Source organism: Plecotus auritus (genome assembly GCF_963455305.1).
Source record: "Plecotus auritus genome assembly, chromosome: 2".
NCBI classification, from domain to species: domain Eukaryota; kingdom Metazoa; phylum Chordata; class Mammalia; order Chiroptera; family Vespertilionidae; genus Plecotus; species Plecotus auritus.
Genome location: NC_137771.1, coordinates 91,892,114 through 91,914,413, shown reverse-complemented (window position 1 = coordinate 91,914,413; position 22,300 = coordinate 91,892,114). Strand labels below are relative to the sequence as shown.

Here is a 22,300-nt window from a genome sequence, read left to right as displayed (position 1 = left end):
ACTTTTAGCTGTACCTACTGTTTTAAGCTTGGAGAAGATGACAGTAGAGTTTTCTTCTAACTCTAAGCCATGTAAACAGGAAAAATTGTTTCCCCTCTGAGAAATCTAAAATTATTAACTCGGATGTTTCACGGGCCTCACAAATATTCAAAAGAATAGCGATAAATTGTGTTCACTTGTCACAGGTTGTCTTGCATAATCTCAGAAGGCAGGATGTCATGATGGGAACTGAGTCCACATTCTTTTCACTGGCTAGTTCTTTCACTTACCAGTTTTTTATCTTGGCCGCACAGCCCTAAACTCACATCTGAGTCTCAGTTTCCCCAGCTGTAAAATGGGGATAGCAATGTTCTCCTGAGCTTTCGGGATTGTCCTAACGACTGAGGAAACTAAAGTATATGGAAATGCTTTATCACTGATTTAAATGTACTTCATTAGTATTGACATGCTAATCTTAAATTTAGTATTTAATTTCAGTAATTTTCTATCCTCTAAGATATTTTGGCAAAATATTGCCAGCACCAGGGAATTTATATCTTTCCATGACCAAAACACGCCCTTTCCCCATCACGGGCATTCCAGGCTCAGACTCAGTGTCCTTGCAGCACACGAAGGGGCCCGTCCCCCGGCACTGCTCTACCAGGACATGTGGGTGAGCAGGAAGAAGCCCTCACTCCATCTTCCCACAACCCCTAGGGTTATGTTAGTTGAAAACTGTATAAAATATAAAAATATTCCCTGTGGAGCCCATTGGAAGAGATGGACTTGACAAGTTTGCCTCAAAGAACCCCAGCCTGGCTCACAGCTGCACTGGGATAAACTTTAAAATCACTCAACATACACCCACATCACACAGTCCAGATGAGAGGACTTGACAATCACCATAGACCATTCAAATACTTTAATTAAAAGAAAAGAACTAGTGATTACTCAGAAATATGAAGTGGCTTCTTGTTTCTCCTTATTTCAACGTGAAGATTGTCAGATCTTAATGTTAAAAAGAAAATGAGCAAAACACAACTTTGTTAAAGCTCATATTGATCCTGATTTTAATATTTTCTTAACCCTTTTCCTCATTGGCCCCCACTTTCTCTCTTTCTAGAGTTCATTAGCCATAAAGTAAGGAACAATATGGCCCTATCTACCTGTCTATCATTTATCCTAATTCCACAAGAGATTTGTACAAGCATCATAGTGAGGCTGTTGGTGAAGCTGAGGGGCCCTGCCATCTTCAGAGAAAGCCCGTTTCTCTGCAGTTCCTGGCACATTCATCTCTCCGTGTGTCAGCACCTGCCCTCTGTGGTGCCACGCCTGCCAGAGCTGCAGCAGGTTGCTGGACACTGTGCCTTACGCGGGACCTGATCTGACTTTGGCGTCTTTTATTGTGACACCAGGCAGGACAGAGCGAGAGTAAGCGGAGGGGACAGCCTGCTATTTACTGCACCACCTCTTCTTTCTTTCAGAGACTCTGACCTCTTTTTGCTGGACACCCGCGTAGTGTGGGCCTCAGAAGAAGGCTGGCTGGAATTTGACATCACGGCCACTAGCAATCTGTGGGTCGTGACCCCACAGCACAACATGGGGCTTCAGCTGAGTGTAGTGACTCGGGATGGTAAGTTTGCCAAAATCAGGCCCAGCAGTCACTGTCATTCATTTCCTCTTCAACAGTTATGAGAGAGCCGTGGTTTACAACTGAGTCCTCAGCTCACGATGACTTCCTTTACTGTTTCCTCGTAACAGCTATTGAAAAGCAAAACCTTCCCCTTGAAGGACTCGGAGACGGTTAGGTGGTCCAGGTTCCGAGAGAAACTATGGGAGGCGAGCACTCAGAGGCAAGGCAGGTGGATGATGTTGAGAAAAAAAAAGATGGGAGCATAGGCTAAATCCTGACTCTTAGTCTACCCCTCCCAGCACCCCTTCTCCGGCAGCATCCAAGTTCAGCAGATCCAGGGCCCCTTACAGCCCTCAGAGTGGGCACTCTCTGTGCATTGAAGTCACCTCACTGGTTGGGATGAATATGATCAAAAAGAAAGAATGAATATGAAGGAAAAGGACTAGCAGAAATGAGAGAGAGATGTGAGAGAGACAGATCGATCGGTTTCCTCCTGCATGCACCCTGACCTGGGCTAGGAATTGAAGCTGTAACCCAAGTTTGTGCCCTTGACTGGAAATTAAACCCGCAACCCTTTGGTGTGAGGGCTGATGCTCTAACCACTGAGCAACACCAGCTAGGGCTGGAAGGAGGGTTTTGATGTTGTCTATCCAGAGGGTGCCACCAGAGATCCGAGAATACACATGCTTTCCCCTCACCCTCATTCTTTATGATCAGTCCCTGGGAGGCCGGGAAGGATCCATTGTGCAGCTGCAGGAGTAAGTTACATGGAATAAAGAGGGGCGTGCTTTGGTTTGCATTCAAGGACTCAGCATCAACCCCCGAGCTGCAGGCCTGGTGGGCAGAGATGGCCCGTATGACAAGCAGCCTTTCATGGTGGCCTTCTTCAAAGTGAGTGAGATCCACGTGCGCACCACGAGGTCAGCCAGCGGTCGGCGTCGCCAGCAGAGTCGCAACCGCTCCACCCAGGCCCAGGACGTGTCCCGGGTCTCCAGTGCTTCAGGTAGGTGTGCGTGAAGTCTCTTTCTTTGTTGGCTCTCAGGCCTCAGTGAGAGCAAAGACATGCGGGTGGTTTCCTATCTGCACCGCTTCTGCACAGCAAATACAAAGGCCTGCAGGTGCCTCGTCATTGTCACCGACTATCTAGGGCCACAGAGGAGAACGCTTATTACCCAAAGATGGAATCTGCAGCCGGCAGGCATCTTGAGTGTCTGTTTTTCCAGAGAAGCATCCTTCTGTTTGGTAAGATTTCTCCAACTCCTCTTTCACTCACATAAAGATCCCAGGTTTTCTCCCAGTTGCATTATGCCTGGGAGGTTGCAGGATAGAAACAAGCTTCATACATTTGTATAAGATGGACTTGTATTTGGCAGTGCCCTTGGCTGCCCCATGCGCCAGATTTGATTAGTTCATTTAACTTGGATGTTCAGGGCTTCTAACCTCAGGCATGGCTGCCTCCAGGGGCTCAAAAGAATCTCTCTTTCTCTACTTTGTTGGCAGCATTCTCAGAGAGACTATCTCTCCATGGTGGTAAGAAAGGCAACCAGTAGTTCCAAGATCATCTCTTTCATGGTGGCGCCAGCAAAAAGCCAGGCTGGGGCCACGTGCTCACCCCGGGAGCTAGGTAATGGGGCCAACCCCATCCTGCCCTGACCAGGGAGGTTCAAAGGGCGCGAGAGAGAGGAAGCAGCTCCCTCTGCTTGAGTGTCCATTCCCCGGTTCTTCAGAGACGGTCCCTCCCGTGCGGTGCTTTGTTAGGAAGTGGCACGGAAGTCCACGCATCGGGACCTGAAGGAGGGGGCACAGGTGTGGTACCTCAGAGAGCGAGTGACTGTTCAATTCCAACGCAGATGCATCTCACTCTAAAGCCCGAACTGCAAGGTCTGGGTTTTCTTAGGCTGTTTAAATCGTGCGAGAATGCAGCAGAAAGTTAAAGAGGTGCTGTGGGCTTTCCAGTCCGAGAACCTGCTTCCCTTGTTACAACTCTGTGACGTTGGACAAGCTTCATCCATTTCCGCTTCAGTTACTCATCTGTGGAGCAGGATGGTTACTACTCGGCAGATTGGCTGAGATTAAATGAGGAGCATTTGATCTGGCTCATAATAGCGCTCGAAGATGGGTTGCATGCAGTTGTAGGAAGCAGGTTGTCAGGGCCTAGGTTAGGACCCTCAGAAAGCACGTAAAATACTTCTGGAAGATGCTTTCATTCCTCCAGGGGACTGTTTAAAAATGCCATCTCTGGTGGCCAGAAAGAGTTCATGCAGCTTCCCCAAGTACCCGTAGGAAGGAAGTGTCTGCAGCGTATGTTCTGACTTCATCAGGCATTTCCCTTACCAGCGACTTGGATGTGGAACTTGAGGATCCACCACCCAGTGTGATGTGACATTTTGCCTCTTGTCATCCTGGTGTTTCTTGGAAGCATTGCACAGCATGGGTGTTCCTGTGTTTACCACTAGAAACAGTCAGGGTTGAGGTTTATAAAAGGAGAAGAAGAAGAAGAAGAAGAAGAAGAAGAAAGGGGCAGCCCGCTGAATGGAAGGAAAATCTCGGTTTTCCTCTGGGCACGATGCTGGGCGGCTTCTGTTCATTAATGAACATGGTCAGTTTGGTACTGGGACCTCAGACATGAAGGCAGCTCTTGAAATGTTGATTGCTTTTAAAATTAAAATTTCACTTGATTTATTCAACATCCCCTCTGCGCCCCAGTACACACTGGAATTTTTTTTAAATTGAGAAAACATGTTGTCTTAGATTTTGGTTTTAGCAGTGTCACCCAATTTTTTTTTTCCAAAGTTCCTTTCAACTTTTTTTTTTTTTTCAATTTGATGACTTTAAATTAAATATGAATGTTAAACCTTTTCTATTTCACAATAAGATACAAGTATATCTGGTTTTCTTCTTGGTCTTCCTACCCCACCCCCCACCTCCCAGCCCAGTACTTTCCAGTTTGCTTTGCTCCTTCCAGCAGTCCTGAGGCAAAGAGCTCATTACAGATACCTCTGGCCTCAGCTGTGTAAAAGGCCAGACACCCCCACCAAGAAAGTATTCCTACAAAGGATCCTCCTTGCATCTCACTATCTTCAAAGACCCTCTCAAGTTGGTGTGAGAAATTCCTCATGTGAGGCCGTATTTGGCTCACTCTTCCTTATTTATCCGTGCTGTGCAGGGAGTGGACATGCAGGAGAGGAGGTTGCTCTTGGAGAAGGGAATTCCAGGAAGATGGTCTGCTACCCTGAGAGATGGGCCAACCAGTTTTGCTTCCTCTCCAGGCCGCGGTGGGGCCAGATGTTGCTGGGCCTTCGTGACCCAGGCAGATGCTGCAGAGACAAAAAGCTGTGGCCTTTGGTGTGACTCCCGGCAGGCCTTTCCCCTTGTAAATCTTTCAGGAGGTTGAAGGAAGAGATTACTTTGCCTCTGCTGCCCCCCTTCTTCCACAGTGTGCTCCCAGGGAATTAACATTTCTCCACTGCAACCACCACCACCAGGAGAAGCCCGTTAGAGAACGTCCTGCATCGGGGTAAAGAAGTTAACAGAATTCATCAAATTGCCTGTCCTCGGGGTGAAACATGGCAGGGAAATATGTGTCTGGTTTTGAGACTGAGCTGCAGATGCCTGCGATGGCAGGACCAGTCCACAACAAGGGAAAGGCCAGGAGCCCCATCCGCCTCCTCCCTACTTACTGCCCACAAACATCTGCTCTCATATCTGTACGCAGCCTTTAAGCTGGACTTCCCAAACACGCACCAGTGGGTTTGGATCAAAGTCATCCTGGAAGGTTTTCACTTGCCCTGGCTGCTCTGTAGCCGTCTGCTTCAAATGGGAGATGGGTGTTTGCTGTGTTGCACGTCTGCAGTGGGCTCGAATATCATCTGGACAGTGTCATCTATCGTTTTCACTATCCTGGTCCGAGCCAGGCTGTGCAGCCCACTGGGGATTCTGGTAAATCTGGCAATTCCTTTCCAGCCTCCATGTCTACCAGCCTGCTGATCTCATGTACCTCGCACTCTTTGGCTTCATTTCTACTTGCTGCCTTCCCCCTCTTATATAGTCTCTTTCTCTTGGGGTCCACTATTTTGTCTTCTGGGGACTGTGACACACCTGGCCAATCCATTATGAGGGCTGTGAACAAATGGCCTTGGAGTGGGGAGGGTCCCATGTGGTGAGTCTAGATCAGCCGTGGGCAAACTACGGCCCGCGGGCCGGATCCGGCTGTTCTATCCGGTTCTCTTGCTCTCCCCTCCTCTCCTTTACTTTGAATTTATATTAGTTCACACAAACACTCCATCCATGCTTTTGTTCCGGCCCTCCGGTCCAGTTTAAGAACCCATTGTGGCCCTCGAGTCAAAAAGTTTGCCCACCCCTGGTCTAGATACTGATCTAGCTTATTTTCCAGGATCTTTCCAAGATATCTTTGGGGAGGAGATAGTTAATGGGATTTCAAGTCAGCTGGTGAGTGTGAGGTTTTCTGCCAGGTCAACCAGCTGGCTGCCAACAGTGTGCCTTACAATTGCTCTTTCTTTTGGCAATGGTAGTTCGGAAACATTTTCTGCCACTTTTAACAATTCATGTAAAACTAAATTAGATGAGTTTTAGGCCTCTTTCATCCTTGATGTTTATGTTGCTATCACCCAACTCTGCCAACCATCTATGAACCAGTAACTTCTCAAGACCCTGTCTGTCCTTTGGAATGAGTTCTTCAAAAGCTACCTGTTAGCATTTCTTACAGTCAGATCTCTTTCCAAGCATGTGTCTTTAAGGTCCTGGGGAAAATGTGGCTCTGGTGCATTTAGATATACTTATTTGACCTTGTTGATAGTTCGTATCTTCTATTCCCTTGAACTTCCCAACTGAGAGGATTCAGTTGCTTCCAGATAAGACAGGTAACCAGAATTTCTGGCTTGCTAAGCAACAGCTTGGGCACTTTATTATGACTCTGAAATTTTTTGCTATGCATTTCAGGGCACTCCAGTCCACAGACGAAGGGGTCTTATTCTTACAGGTCAGTGCGTATGTGGCCTTTTAGTTCCCAGCAGGTGTCCCCATGAGGTCCTCCTTGGCTTCGGTGGGATGGCCGCCAAAGCTTGGGAAGAATGGACTGTTTATAATTCTTCAAAGGAGGGGCATTTTAATTTGTCATTTTGATCTTAAATTAAAATTTTAGGCCCTGCAGCTAGGCTTCCAACTGTCTCAGTCAAAAAGTAGAGGCTTGTTAAGAGTTTTCTGAATGAAATCAAATCTTAATTCTCTACCGCTATGGAGCACAGGTATGGCATGGGTGAACTGAACGTTGGAATAATTCCAGATGCCGTGTGTATAATACTGACTCTCCTTGGCCATGAAGTGCTTGAGGATATTAGTTATCAGGGAGTGAAACCGCCTGGAAGGGTGTCCCGTCCCTGGGCTCACTCTTCCGAAGGTGCTGATGGCAGCGGTGTTGAAAGGCATAATAACACAGCGTTAATAACACGGCGTGGACAGGTGCTACCGAGTAATTCACCAGCAGTCGCTGCTCCTGAGGAGGCTGGGGGGCTCGAGACTCAGTCAAGGGAACAGAGGTGCTCGGAGCACAAGGGGTCTTAAAGCTTAGTGTTCAAGGGGAGTGTTTGTCTATTTTCACAAAACTTAGCTCCGTATTCTTTTGCAGTCAAGACAAAGCCTGAGGGGAGACGCAGGTGCCCCCGCGGAATGGGATCTCCTGAGACCTTGGAGTCCTGGAGCAGCAGAAGAATAGGGCCACTCTGGTGTCTCGTGCTACCATCCAGGCCATAAACAAAATCTAGATTCTGAAAATAAAGCTCTCCCCCCGGCCCCCAACACTTCATGAGATTACGGACACTGGAAATCGAGACCCTGGTGGTCCCCCTGCGGCCTGCCGTGCCTGAGCTCAGGAGCTGGGCTCCTTCCAGCGTGTTCTCAATGGAGTCTGTGGGAGCCAGAGACTTGTTTTGGATAAGACGGGCTGATAAGGCCGGGGATACGGGAAGAGCGGCCAGACCACTGAAGACAGAGGTGCCATTTTAACAGCCGCTGCTGTCCTGGGAGAGAAGGGAAGTGGGAGTGAGTTGCTCACTCTGAAAAACAAGTTTCCTCTGGGAAGATGTTAGCCTGAGCTCGGGAAAGATAGTGTGGACCCTGCCACTTTGTCCCCAGAGCCTGCCCTGCCAGCATCTCCCTGGCTGAGCAGCGAGGCCTGTGGTCAGCCCACCAGCCAGGAGCCCCTCTGCAGGAGCCCCAGCAGGGGAGGCGCCATCTGCCCATGCCTCGCCCTTCTTCTCTCTCACCTAATTTTGGATGCTTGCCCTGCCTTTGTCTCTTTTCTGCCTTTCCCATCTCCATGTCTTCCTTGTTGTTTCTCTCTCCTCCTGTAGTTTCTCTCTCCTCCTCCCCTGGTGGGGTTGGAAAGGAAAGTGGGCGGGCTGCCTGGATCCCGGGACCTGGGCTGGGCTTGAGCTGCTGTGGCTCGGGTGCAGTCACCTCCCTGGGGTCCTCAGGTGGTGGTTGCATGGCCCAGACTCTGCTGCGATGGTGCCCCTCAAGCTGGCCGCATGGCCTCCCTGCACGTCAGGATCATCGCAGGGCCCTGCCCTCCGCATCCAGGGCTCATTGCCCTGAGACCTTCCTCGTCTTTCGTGCAAGGGAAGCCTGCCGTTCAGTGCACTGAGCGATTCCGCCTCAGAAATAAACCAGCAGCATGCCTGGGCTCTCCTAGCACATGGCTCCTGCATGTGTGGCTCTCCAGGGCCAGATACAGGGAGTGCAGATGGGACGGACCCAGATGGCCTCTTAGGGCTGTGGGATGTGCCCTCGTGTTTGGGGTGGAACAAACATGCGGTGTACGTGGCCGCTGCCTGGGGACGGAGACGCTGTGAGGAGGTGGCAGGCCGGCGGTACACGCAGCAGTCAGAGCACCCTGCCCTCCCCGCACAGAATTAGAGAAATGCTCCCCTGCAGTGTCCTGCTTGCCTGAGCTGAGTGGGGTTTTGTCACATAGGCCCAGCCATCATAGGGAAGAACAACCATAGGGCCAGGGAGTAGTGGCTGTCACCAACGGAGGTGAGTGTCAGGGCCATGGCCCAGCAGCTGAGAAGAAAGAGCTCCCAGCCAGTACCAAGAAGACCGTCTCTCAGCCATAGCCTGCGTGGGCGTACAAATGAAACAGAGGGGGACAAGGTGGCCTAGGAGGGGCTGGAAGATGGGAATGAGGATGGACACAGGGATTCGTGACGAACTCTGTGTACTGGGAGCCGTAGCATCGGCCCCTGGGGCCCACCCAGATGTGACTGATCCCTGTCCCCACCCTCCGAGCAGGACTGTCAGATGTGGGCGTTCAGGTTTCTGCAGTGCAAGGACAAGATGCCTGATCACCACACCCTCCTGCCGTCAGCCGGACGCCAGGAAGACACATTTGCGCTGGCCTCCCAGCACCTCTGGGTGTTCCCGGCCTCCTGGTAACCCAGCGTCTCAAATCATAAGGACACAGGCGAGGCTGGGGAGAATGATGGCACAGTCACTGAGGCAGCTATGCCACGGTGAGAATGGAAGACACTGGTTACCAGTTTGACCATTAGCAATGGACACGATACTTCTGTGTTTCGGTACCACTGGTTTAATCGTTCAGAGGGCTGGAGGAGATGCAACCCCCTTGGCAAAGTACTGGAAGAATAAAGACAATGAAGACACACTTTGGGCGCTGCAGCCTGGCCCTCTCTCCCAACTCTCTTCTACTTCCCTTCTTTCCGAGAGGGACCGGGCGGTCTGCTTGGCAGTCCCTGTGCCTTTACCACTGCGGAGCACGGAGCTTCTGCTGAAGGGCCTTCCCTTAGGGCCGGGGCAGGCGTGTCTTGAACTTGAACATTTCTCACCTTCCCCCGGAGCAGCCTCTGAAGCTTCCTATGAGATGAAACCAATTTAAATTTCCACTTAAACCCCATTTAAATGTTTGTAATGTTTATTTGGTAACAAGAGCAACAATTGGGGTTTTAAGCAGCCTTCTCCGAAGCTTTCCCGCTGGGGCCGTTTATGAAGTGGGCGCTGGGAGGCGGTGCTGCTAAGGGCGAGGAAGACGCTTCTGATAAGTGGGAAGCGTGAAGGTCTGTGGTGGGAGACTGTTTCCCTCCTGCTGCGCGTGCACTAGGAGCCGCCTGCCTCAGGGGATGGAGGCGCTTAGTGCTGGGGTTTCATGGCTATTATATTTTGTTACCTGGACACCTAAGAGTGTGTTGCCCAAGCCCACCTATGGCTGGGCCCGGCTTGTCCAGGTTACTCTGGATCCACTTGGGCCTGGTCTGGCTGGGCCAGACTCCCAATGGGGCTGGTGGCACTTGCCCTGCCTTCTACTCTTAGGCCAAGGAATCACATGGAATGATTAGAGAGCCAGATTTCGCTTTTTATGTTCAACTTTGAGAGAGCCAGATCCCTTGAAGATTTCTCTCAGAACCAAGACCAGCCTTCGCCATTGCTGCATCCAGGAACGTGCAGGGAGGGCTGGTGTCTTGGGACAGTGTGTGAGAGTGGGCTGACGCTGCACCTGTTGTGAGCCTCTCATCTCAAGGTCTAGAGTCCGCAGACTCACCTGGGCAGCAGGGGACCCATTCCAGGTCATTCTGACGTGCAGGTCTGGATGGGGCTCAGACTCCCTCCCTGGTGGTTCTCGTGAATCAGAAACAGGAAGCCCGAGTCCGACCAAGGACTGCTGCCCGGGGATGGCGCGGCCAGCCTCTGCTCTGTTGCTCTGATTAGGGGGTTTGCATCTCTTCAGCTCTAGGCTTTTCTTCTCTGCCCTTCCCTTGATTGGTGAGCCATTTGGACAAAGCTGTGCTGCCTCCCTTTATCCCACTGGAGTGGCTAGCTATGTGCCTGTTCAATTTTAACTGCATACATTTTCACTGGCTCTATCTAGACCATCCATCTAACCACATATCAAGGGAGGGGGAGTGTTTCTCTGCAATCTGTGAATCCCTACAAAGAAAACAAGGCATGGCAGTGTAATTCCACCGTGGAACTCGGGGTTCTGGCTCTGAGCAGAAGACAAGTATTTTGAGGAGAATTGACCTTCACAAATATTTACACATTCTCTGCCAGCACTTAACATGGAGTCATAAGGAAACTTAAGTGTGGCCTGAGTATGCCTGTAGGAAGAAAAACAGGAGCCCAATTCCTCCCCGCCCCCCATTTTTACTTAACAAAATGCCAGCATCTAGCTCTAAAAGAAACAGCTGTTCTTATGGAGAAAGTCCTCTTTGTTGAGCATGGAGCGAGTGAGCAGGAGGTTCTAACAGGTGGGGGCAGAAGTGAAGCGTTTTGCTCCATTTCCGTGGTTCTGGCTGTAGGAGACTGGGAATCCAGACGTGCAGAAGTCGCCCCTGTCTTGGTTCTGATGCCACTAGGTGTCCTACAATCCAATTCAGTCCTCACACTAACCACCTGGAACTGACCCAGACCCACAAGTTCAAGGGTAAAACCACTCTCACTTTAGATGCCAGCTGCAAATGGGGTCCCCAGCCTGCCAATTATGTCTGACTTGGCTACAAACTCAGGGTTCCCATGACCCCCCTTTAGGTTTGATAGTTCACTGGAATAACACAGAACTCAGGAAAGCACTATACTTAGGACCACAGTTTTATTATAAAGGATGCACACGAGGAAGAGCTGCATAGAGCAAGCTCTCCAGGGGAGGGGTTGGGAGGAGGGGTCCATGTCCTATCCTCATGGATCCTGGGAGGTTCTCTCTCCCAGCACGCCAGTCTGTTTGTCAACCCCAAGGTTCCACAGAGCTTCAGTGTCCAGAGTTTTTATGTGGGTCTCATTGCTATGCATGATTGATTAAATCCCTGGCCGTGTTAGTGAACTCAGTCTCCAGTCTCCCTCCATGGAGGTCAGGCTGGCCCAACCCTCTAATCATGTGGTTGGTCTTTCTGATGACCAGCCCTTATCCTGACGCTATCTAGGAACCATCATATACTGAAATTATTAATTAAGAAATTCCATGGTTTTCGTAGCTTTTTGCCAGGAACCAGGACAAAGACCAGATATATTCTTTTTTAATTCTTTATTGTTGAAAATATTACATATGTCCCCTTTCCCCCCTCCCATTGTCCTCTCTCAGCCTGTCCCTCCTCCCCCCCACATTGCCTGTGTCCATTGGTTATGCTTATATGCATACCAGTTCTTTGGTTGATCTCTTACCCCCCTCAACACTGACCCCCCACACACACACCCCCTTCCCTCTGAGATTTGACAGTCTGTTTGATGATTCTATGTCTCTGGATCTATTTTTGTTCATCAATTAATGTTATTATATTCCACAAATGAGTGAGATCATGTGATACTTATCCTTCTCTGACTGGCTTATTTCGCTTAGCATAATGCTTTCTAGGTCCATCCATGCTGTTGTCAAGACCAGATATATTCTTTATTATATTTCACTGCCTGTTCTCCTACCTGGGAAGGAAAGCTGGCCTAGAAATCTCTTCCTTTCACATGGCTAACAATTCCAGGCTTGATTTTGGGGTGATCTTGGTCCCCAGCACAGAGAAGGTCTTTTGGAGGAAGTTTATGTTGGTGGACACAGGCCGAATGAGTTTGGGCAGGGAACATTCCAGACTGAGACTTTAAGTAGGGGGATGATATAACTTATTAACACAGGACACAACAGGACCAGGGCCGTGGAGTCTTCAGAAGACTGACTCTTGCCTGTAGCTGGCAGGAGAAGAAAGAGCAACTGGAGGGCAGCAGGCGAGTTTAGGAGTCCAGGCCTGGGAGCGGCATACCTCCCTTCTCCGCACATTTATGGCCAGAACTCAGCCACATGGCCACACCTAACTGCAGTTGGGAATGTCAAATAGCTCTATGCCCCGGGAGTAGAGAGTATGGGTTTTTAATAAACACATAGCAGTATCCATCAGACTGTTTCTGGAATATGCCAAGCAGGTACTTCCTCAGGGCCTTCATATTTGTCATTCCTGCTGTATGAATTATTCTTCCCTCAGATAGACTCATGCCCCACCCCCAATGTTCCTTCAGGTCTCTGCTTAAAAGATACTCCAACAGAAAGATGAGCTCACAAACCCTATATGAAATAGTGAGCCCACTCCACCCTGTGTTCCCTATTCTCTATGGATAATAATTTAGCTAGTCAGGGCTCTTGATTACTTGGAATAGAAGCAAACTCTAATTTACTTAAAGTGAAAAATAATTTAAATGTATCAGGGAACTCATCCAACCAACCAGGCTGGAGAACCAAACTCAGAATCAAGGTCTAGCTTGGACCTGGTCATGGGGACATTGTGGTTTGAATGCTCCCACAGGGACCAGCACCCTGAACACTTGCTGCCATGCCACCCATTCTTAGTCACTCTCTCAAAAGTGAGTGCATTGGATTGATGAAGTCAGGAGCCTATACTCTCACTGCCAGGAAACAAATACAGTAGCTATCTGTGGTTGGAAATGGGACCTTGATTCCTACCTATCTAGGAATTCCCACAAATGATCAGTGTTCCTAGAACCTGGGTAGCCAAACAATAGATGGCTTCTATAGCTGGGTATGGAATTCTAGGTTGATGGAATAGTTTTTGATATTTTTTATGTTCTCTATTTCTGTTGAGAAATTTGCTATCAATCTACTTTGTGTTCCTTTATAGATAATTTTCTATTCATCTCAGTGTTGCTTTTAAGAATTAATGCGTATGCCCTAGCTGGTTTGGCTCAGTGGATAGAGCATCAGCCTGCGGACTGAAGGGTCCTAGGTTCGATTCCGGTCAAGGGCACATGCCTGGGTTGTGGGCTCGATCCCCAGTAGGGGACATGCAGGAGGCAGCCGATCAATGATTCTCTCTCATCATTGATGTTTCTATCTCTCTCTCCCTCTCCCTTCCTTTCTGAAATCAATAAAAATATATTAAATAAAAAAGAATTAAGGTGTTTGATATACTAGTTTCACCAGATATGGTTAGATAGGAGTTTACTTACTTTGCTTAGGACTCATTTGTGCCTTCTCAATTTAAAGAAGTTTGCCTTTTTTCAGAAAGGCATACTTTTTTTGAAAATTCATAGGCATTTATACCTTCAACTATTAGTTCCCCTCCTTAGTCTCCTCAGAGATTTCTACTAGAAATAATGTTGGACTTTTTATCCTGCCTTCCACACCTCTTTACAGATAGATGTATTTTCTGGCCATCTGACTCTGTGCTTTATTTTGGGAAGTTTCTTCAAATACATTGATCAATTCTTTAATTCTCACTTCAGTTATATATAATCTGATGTTTAGCTCATCCATTTTGTTATTTTCAATTATTGTGGTTTTTATAAAATTTTATTTGGTTCTGTTTCAAATTCACCTGTTCTTTTCCCTATTATCTTGCTTTACAGTTCTATTTCTTAATTCTTTCATTATTTTGGATATTCATTTTCTGTAACCACATTCAGATACAACTCTTGCCTGAATCCCTGGGATCCTATATTTTCTCTGCCTTGCACTCCAACTCTCTCTCAGGATACTTTATTTCTTTGTTTGGTTAATTACTTTCATTGAGAGATTATTTTCAACGGGAGGAATGTGTCTTGTTTTGTGGTGTTGGTGCGTACTTATTTATTTTTACTGAGAGAGTCCATGGTGTCCTGCCTTGTGAAAAATTCCCTCCAGTGTCGTTTTGCATTCACTTCTCCCAGGTACTTTGAGTTACAGTGAGGGTGATTCCATGAGGTGAAGAAGGCAGGTGAGGAGAATTAATAAATTTAGAATTAGAAACCACTACAGAAAGATAGCCTGTCTATCTTCCCAGGATAGATCACTGGGCTGAGTTGGTACTGTTTGTCTCTTTCCCTTATAAAATCATGAAATCTGCATATTGAGTTCTGTTTCAGGGCCAGGAGGTCTAAGGATGCAAGTAACAGAAAACTCAGTTCAAACAGACTTTAAGTATTCAGGTAATTTATTGGTTCATGTGATAAAAAAGAGGTAGCATGCAAATGGCCCCAGGCTCTCGTATTCATCTAAGTTCATTGTAGATTAAGAACTTTTCTCCAAAGTCTTCTTACCTTTCCTCTCTCCCCTCTCTGGAACTCTCAAACACCACTATCATCAGATCCATCCTTTAGAATCCCAGCTCTGAACGTGTCACTCCCTGACAAAAAACTTTTAAAGGTTTACCTAATACCTCTGGTAGAAAATGCAAATGTTTGGTTAGCATTCTAAGTCAATCAAGATCAAATTTCTCTGACTTTATGTCCATTGACTCTTCACATCCTTAAACCCATTCCATTAGAGCTGCTCTCTTTTCCTCTCACTCCCACCCTGAACTTGTACATGTCTCACACTACCCTTTTGATTCTCTAAGTTCCTAGAGGACAGAAGTGTTGTCTAACCTATCTTCCTTTTTATCGTGCCTTAGGAAGGGCACGTCACACAAGAGCACTCCAATTGGCCTAATGAATCAGGGCACGGCCATTCCTCTTGCCAATGATTAGGGTAAGCCAGGCTGGTGGCTCCTGAATTGCACACGGGGAGTATATACACATCAGCAGATCTCACTGGCACTACTGGCTTAGGAGTTGTTGCTTAAATGCAGGTTAAAAGGCTCAACCCTGGCAGAGAGGCCAGAGGACAGTGCCGATGAGGATGGCCCCTGCTGCAGCGTCCGTCTCCCTCTCCCCCCGACTCCTGGGCCTCCGGGTCAGGGCCCGCTCCATTATACTTCCTTCAGGATACTTCCCTGGCCTGGCAGCTAGCTTCAAAACCCCTGTACAGCTTCAAGACCGTGCCTGTTAGATATATAGCAAATCCTGCCTAGGATAGTCATCTTTTACTGCAAATATGATGTCTTCCAAGTCAGGCGTCCAGAGTGTTTGGGGCATCTTGGAACACGCCCTCCATAGACATTGCACACATCAGGGGCTCACAACAAACATTGGTTGCTTAAAAGATCCCATTCAGGTCAATATTATGTATCATTTGTAAGTGTGCCCAGCACTAAACCCAGAGTGGACAAGACAGAGTGTGTGAAACACCCAAGCTACCGGAAACCTGATTGAGCTGTTTGGTGACCAAATTTGTGTCTTGCAGAGGCCTTGTGCACTGCTATCCTGAGCCTAATACAGTGCCTGGCGAGGGAATGAATGAGTTAATGTTTTTATCTTTTTATCTCTTCCAACAGATTACAACAGCAGTGAGTTAAAAACAGCCTGCAGGAAGCATGAGCTTTATGTGAGCTTCCAAGACCTGGGATGGCAGGTGAGTTCTCGGAACAAAAGGGGCAAAGTTCTTTCTCCAGAGGCCCTTCTCATCTTCATGGCAGCAGCCATCATCAAAGATCTTGAGCTTTAGGACTGAGATGGTTCTTCCCATGAAGGTACAGAAGAGCCCTTCCAAATGCCCAGGCTCTTGGAGGTGGGTGAGGGCCTGGCTTACATGTGCACACAGCCCTTACTGGCACCTTTCCAGGGAGCCCAGGGTTCCCCAGCTCTGTGTACCTCAAAATCAATAGCCACCTTTTTCAATACTCTTTCCTCATTCTTTCAAAGTCCACAGGGTGTGTATTTACATTTATCAATTAAACAAATTTTGTTTTGAGAAAGGGTTGGAAAAATGGGTCAATAGTTAAAACTTCTGCAATGGCTATAAATCAGCTCAACCAAACTACCTAGAAGAGCACAAAGGTTTTGCCCCACACCTGAGCATCACCACAGTTTATAAAAAGCAAATAATAGGTGACAAGTGACAGAAGAGTTTCCATATGCAGATGGCATGACAGGGAGTACCCCGGGCTCCTGGAGAGGCTCCGTTGGGTCCAAGTACATAAAGCCAGCCCCCATGTGCTTCCGGCTTAGCAGGCAGGTAGCAGCTAAATGCCGTTTGGGCCTGTGGAAAGAGCAAGGGCTCTGGAGTTACACCCATCAGGGTCACACCCAGCTTTGCCACCTGGATGTGAAACTGACCTTCCTGCATCTGTCTACTGAGCTGTCCACAGGAGTAATTTTTCCTCACAGGATTACTGAGAGCACAGATGATGTAAGGAGTGTATGTTAATCGTCTCTTTGTTGCTTGCTTTTGCTTTTTTAAATTAAGGACTGGATCATTGCACCCAAGGGCTATGCTGCCAATTACTGTGATGGAGAATGCTCCTTCCCACTCAACGCACATATGAATGCAACGAACCATGCGATCGTCCAGACATTGGTGAGCTCTCAGAGCCTTTGTCACTGTACAGGTAGGCGTAAGCCAAGGCCAGGTCATTTCTGATGGAACCTTTTCCTCCTTCTGTTTTGGAACAGGTTCACCTTATGAATCCTGAGTATGTCCCTAAACCGTGCTGTGCGCCAACTAAACTAAATGCCATCTCGGTTCTTTACTTTGATGATAACTCCAATGTTATCTTGAAGAAATACAGGAATATGGTTGTGAGAGCTTGTGGATGCCACTAACTTGAAACTGCTTGCTGGGGTCAGAGGTCCTGCCTTGGATTCCTAGCTTACACCTGCCTTAAACAGCACACTGACGCAGTGAAAGTGGGATGATGACTTTGAAACCATCTACCATCTCTTGCCGGTTGGTGCCTTACTGCCCAAGGAAGACTTTAAAGGGCCTCAGTAATGATATGCCCGTGTAGTAAAGAATGTGAGTAGTTGGTCCGTAGGCGGCTATTTGAATGTCTGTAGTATGGAATCTGGACGTTGCAGAAATATAACTTCGAAGGGTTCCTCTTCCCCCATAAAAGCCCACCAAAATTAGTGTTAGCTTTTATATCAAGCTATTTGTGGTATTACTGAGTGAACAGGGAAAATAATTTTAAAGAAGTAAAAGTCTCCTTGGCTGAAGTATCAGCCAATTTAGAATGTTTCTCAAAAATAGATTTTACAGTTAACAGAAATTGGGGGCAGGGGGGAACGCCTCTATTCAAGGATTTCATTCCCGGGAAGGTCAATTTCATATAAGATCAACAGCCCAAGCCATAATCGGGGCTACGTGGAAGTGCCTTTTGTCCGGTAACTGCTGTCACGTGTTTGTGCTGGCGTTCTGTTGGTGTGAAAATAGAATTATTTCAGTTAAAACAAACCATGTGATTTTCACACGTCAGTCCTCCCCCATTTGCTGTTTTCTTTGCGAGCACCAGCAGCAGAACGCTGGTGCTCTGTGGGGAGCCACAGGGTGGAGCATCTTCAGCGGCCACCAGGTGACAGGTGAAAGCAGTGCTGCGCCTCCTGCTGTTCGCAACGGCTCTCTGAAAGCACAGGGACTTCAGGAACGCTGGCTCTCATATCCCATCTACGTCAGTAAAACAGTTCTTTCCCTTTTACTGTACAGCATTCCGTGTCACAGGCGAGAACCAACAAAGGACATAAACTGAGCGAGGGGCGCTAGCCTTTAGGAATGGGTTTGGAAGGCCATGCTGTTTATGAATCGAAATAAGTTTTCTCTTGTAGAAAGTAAGACTCAGATTAAATCTTAGAGTATTTTTTAAATGTCTTTCTCACAATCATATACTAGGAAACCAATTTCATATTAAACTGATTAAATAATACATTTATGATCTATAACTGTTTGCACTTACAGCTTTTGTGTAAATATAAACTATAATTTATTGTCTATTTTATATCTGTTTTGCTGGAACATTTAAGGAAAGACTAGACTTTTTTTTTTTTTTTAAAAAAAGAGTTTATTTAGAAAGTATCAGAGTGTAAACAAATTGTACCACTTTGATTTTCTTTCAATACAAGACTCGTGATGCCAAGCGGAAGCCACTCATGAGGATTGTGCTTCTCCTGAAAAGTTGGTTTTTTAACAAGAACATCTGTGACCCACACACAATTAATAAAGATTTCCTTAAGGCAGAGGCTGGTCGAGATCCTGCTCTGTTGTCATCTGCCGCAGACAGCAGATGTGTCCTGTGTCTGAGATTCTTACCAGCAGTTCCTTTGTGTCAGGTGACTGGCTCCCCCAAGCACGGGAGGCGGGAGGCAAGGTGAGAGTGGTAGACAGAAGGGTTATTTGGAAAGGTAACTTGAGGGCAAAGAACATACAGGGACCCTGGTCCTATGGTTACTTCCAAGGGTGATGGTAAAAATGTTTAATAACTAGGGAGGCATGAATTATAAGAGCATTAGCACTGATGGTAGCACAGCCTACTTCAGCTCTACTTCATTCTTTGGTCTTTAGGTAAAGTTAATACCACTCCTCAGATAGCAGAGGGTCAATCTCCGTGAAGGCAGACAACGTACAGAGAGCCTTTAACAGGGATGGGGAACCTTTTTTCTGCCAAGGGCCATTTGGTTATTTATAACATCATTCACAGGCCACAGAAAATTATCAACTGAAAAATCAGCCTGCTATATCTGGTCAAACATTAAATTAATTCACCCCTAATGCCTTGGCAGGGCCAGACGAAATGATTTCTCAGGCCTTTATACAGCCCTCAGGCCAGAAGTTCCCCACCACTGGCCTAGGACACCAAGGAGCAGAACTAAAACTGCTTTGTTCGGGCCCTGTAGCAGGGCTGCTGAAGTCCCCTGGTCCCTGATACCCAGACCCGCTCATCTAGTCCTCTTCCCCAGGTGACAGATACCACCAGAATCTTTCTATGAGTTAACAGAACAGTCAGGACAAGCCTCGTGGAACTTTCCATGCCCACATTTTCCACAGGAGATAGCAAATCTTAAACATGGACTTAAAATCTTCTCGTGGATCCTGACTTAATGTTAACATAACTAGTGAAATCTTTCACCCAGGAGAAACAAACAGAAGTATCCTTTGAACAGTAATAACTGATCTGACAAATATCAACACACACATGATTATGGCATCAGCGTTACCTTACTCAGGCACATGTCAAAAGTACCGTTGCTTTCATTATGGCAAACCTCTCGCGATGAGAGAAGTATTAACAGAAACAAAATCGAGGAGTGGCTGGGAAGGTGCCTTCCACAGGTGTGGGGGTTTGTTTTAAAATCTGCTCCAACCACATAATTAGTTGTGACCTTGAGATCAGAGGAATGACAATACACCATGTGACTACCTTTCCAGACTCGTGGGCAATTCAAAACTGTGCTTTGGATGATGCTTTCACCAAAATCACTCAGGAGCCAAAAATAGTCCAGCGATTTGCTTTTCCTCAACTCTGTTTTAGTCTCAGAAGGAAACCATTTAGATTCCATCAAGAGAAGGTTAAAGGGGATGATAGATTGCCACTGAAAATACTTAGTTTGCAAAGGGATCATATTTACTTAGAGAAACTTAATAAAAATCCTGTGGAGTGTGTTGGCTTTACACACACACAGAAGATACCACAAGTTCAGTACAGACAGCATTCTGAGTAACCACCACCTGAACCTCCCCGAGGTCCGCACGACGTGCTCCTCCACTCAGTCCAGGAGGCCGGCAGGAGGGCGACTTCACCTGCGCTTTTATAGTTCATCTTTCGCCTGGCGCAGAACAAAGTGGTGCAACGAGTCAAGGTCCCTGCCTCCGTTGTGCTCACTGACTCTCTTTCCTCCGCGGAAAAGCAACAATGTGGGATAGCCTCGTACCTGTAAAGAGAACATGCAGTTTGAAAACTGGTCTGAATCATACACAAATTACTTAAATAAAGCCAGAAAAACACCTGTTGTGGCCAGGAACAGTCTATGGTTAAATTTCCATTTAAAAAGTACCAGCTAGTTCAGCAAGCAAAGCCGTGGGACAATTTATTCAGTTTCCATTCCATCCACAATTAGTGTCAAAGGGATGCCTCCCCAGAGTGCAGCCTCCCAGTCCTTGCCGCGCGCACGCGCCCCTGGGTCGGGTGGAGTCAGCGTGAGGCCTGAGACTGTGCTTATGACCAGCTTCCCGTGGTGCCCAGGCTATACTGAGTAGCAGCGAGACCCTCAAGGAGATATATTTTTCAGCTGCAACTCACCTCTTTCCTCTTTTGAGAATTTTAAGGCACACACACACACACAAAAAAAAATGCCTGGCATCTTCCAATGGTAAGTAAAAAAAAAATGTCATCTATTCTCAATCTGATGAGATGACAAATATTAGAAGCCTCAAAAATATTTTAGGAAAGCAACCAAAAGAACAGTACGAATCCTGTAGGCTATCAGATGGTGCCAGCGGCTCGGAAGGAGGCAGCAGCTAAAGGAACAATCAAAGCTGGCTGGTGGGGATGCCCTCTCAGGAGGAAGTCTATGTTCCAACGTTGCCTTATCTAGCCATCGACTTCAGAACACTGGTGTATGTAAAAAAATTAAAAAATAAAGCCACTTTGGTATCTCTGATGAAGGCTACGGACCATCTGACGGTCAGTGAGAATGTGCATTCGAAGGGTACCCCGCTCTCCAGGGTGGAGTCTCAGTTACTGCCCAGCAGCCTCTACCCAGAAAGAAGCAAGGCTGAGACCCCCATGAACGTGTGTGTAACAGAGGGAGAAAGCCTTTCTTTCAGAGCATCTCCCTTTTCAAAGGGAAAAAAAAAAAAAAAAAACACCTAAAAAGGGCACAAACCACTTTGTTGAGGGAGGAGAGCAGTGCGTTATCTTGGTTGAGACGATACCACATTCCAGCTCCACGTGGGATCAGCTCCGATACTCAGCGTCCCCAGAAATGTTTTCATCCACAGGTACCCACCGAGTACTTGCTGCAGATGTTGCGCTCAGCAGTACAGTCCACTTCGGCGACCTTGACCTCTGCCAAGCCAGGGAATTCCCTTTTAGAGAGTTCTTCCCAGGTAGGAGCCAGATTCTTACAGTGGCCACACCTAGAAATGGAAGAATGACCGCTTTGTTGAAGTCCCAGGTTGAGGTCACTCACCTACATTTCGCTGCCAAGCCTTGTTTTTCTATGAGGCTGTCAACAATTGCCTAGAAGTTTATAAAACACCAAATTCTCCCATTCTCTTCCTCCTCCTCCTAAACAAAGACGGCAAAGTCCACCTGAAGCAGACTTCTGGATAACCTGATGGAAACAAGCTAGTCTGAAAACAAGTCTGGGTTTTGAAACCATTTCCGTGATCCGTAAATTCAGCTAACTGGTTTATGATTGCATCATGAACAGGAGGAAACGAACAGGAAACAAAATGGACTCCAAATGTTGTTGTTGTTTTTAATCACTTGAATGCTAAAAACATCTTAGATTTGACTGCTTATGGTCCCAACATTTCAAAAACAACCTCACAGCTCCCCTCAAGCTTCAGTGATGTGGTGTGAGCACTAAATCATTCAAAGCTCCTGTGTCCCTTTTCTGACTACAAGAACTGCTCCCCTGGGGATCTGCTGTCTTCAAACTTGATCTATATAGCTTTCGTGTGTTTTTTTAATAGAAAATAGTTTTAAAGGCATTATTTACTAGTGTTTCTTTTTATATATATATATATATATATATATATATATATATATATATATATATATATAACATATTTTTATTGATTTCAGAGAGGAAAGGAGAGGGAGAGAGACATAGAAACGTCAAAGATGAGAGAGAATCATTGATCGGCTGCCTCCTGCACGCCCCCGACTGGGGATCGAGCCCACAACCCGGGCATGTGCCCCTGACCGGAATCGAGCCTGGGACCCTTCAGTCCGAAAGCCGATGCTCTATCCACTGAGCCAAACTGGCTTGGGCTACTGTTACTATTTTTTAAGAATTAAAACAGCACAACTCATACAAGTCATGTGCTCAAAACCTTTTTTTTAAAATCCTCATCTGAGGATATATATCTTTTTA

The 22,300-nt window shown here is 47.0% G+C and overlaps 2 protein-coding genes across 4 annotated transcripts in view; one reads left to right on the top strand and one right to left on the bottom strand.

The window, feature by feature from the left end:
- BMP6 (bone morphogenetic protein 6) overlaps window positions 1–18,435 on the top strand; it is a 154,147-nt gene extending 135,712 nt beyond the window's left edge. Inside the window, exons 3-7 of the mRNA XM_080655275.1 lie at window positions 1,464–1,612; window positions 2,418–2,615; window positions 15,763–15,839; window positions 16,674–16,784; window positions 16,880–18,435. Of these exons, the coding sequence (XP_080511401.1) occupies window positions 1,464–1,612; window positions 2,418–2,615; window positions 15,763–15,839; window positions 16,674–16,784; window positions 16,880–17,029 (685 nt within the window). The 3' untranslated portion in view covers window positions 17,030–18,435. The remainder of the gene's footprint in view (window positions 1–1,463; window positions 1,613–2,417; window positions 2,616–15,762; window positions 15,840–16,673; window positions 16,785–16,879) is intronic.
- TXNDC5 (thioredoxin domain containing 5) overlaps window positions 18,251–22,300 on the bottom strand; it is a 38,919-nt gene continuing 34,869 nt past the window's right edge. For all 3 annotated transcript variants that reach the window (XM_080655276.1, XM_080655277.1, XM_080655278.1), the window contains exons 9-10: window positions 21,206–21,335; window positions 18,251–20,128 (exon numbers count right to left, since the gene is read on the bottom strand). In XM_080655276.1, the coding sequence (XP_080511402.1) occupies window positions 20,006–20,128; window positions 21,206–21,335 (253 nt within the window). In that variant the 3' untranslated portion in view covers window positions 18,251–20,005. The remainder of the gene's footprint in view (window positions 20,129–21,205; window positions 21,336–22,300) is intronic.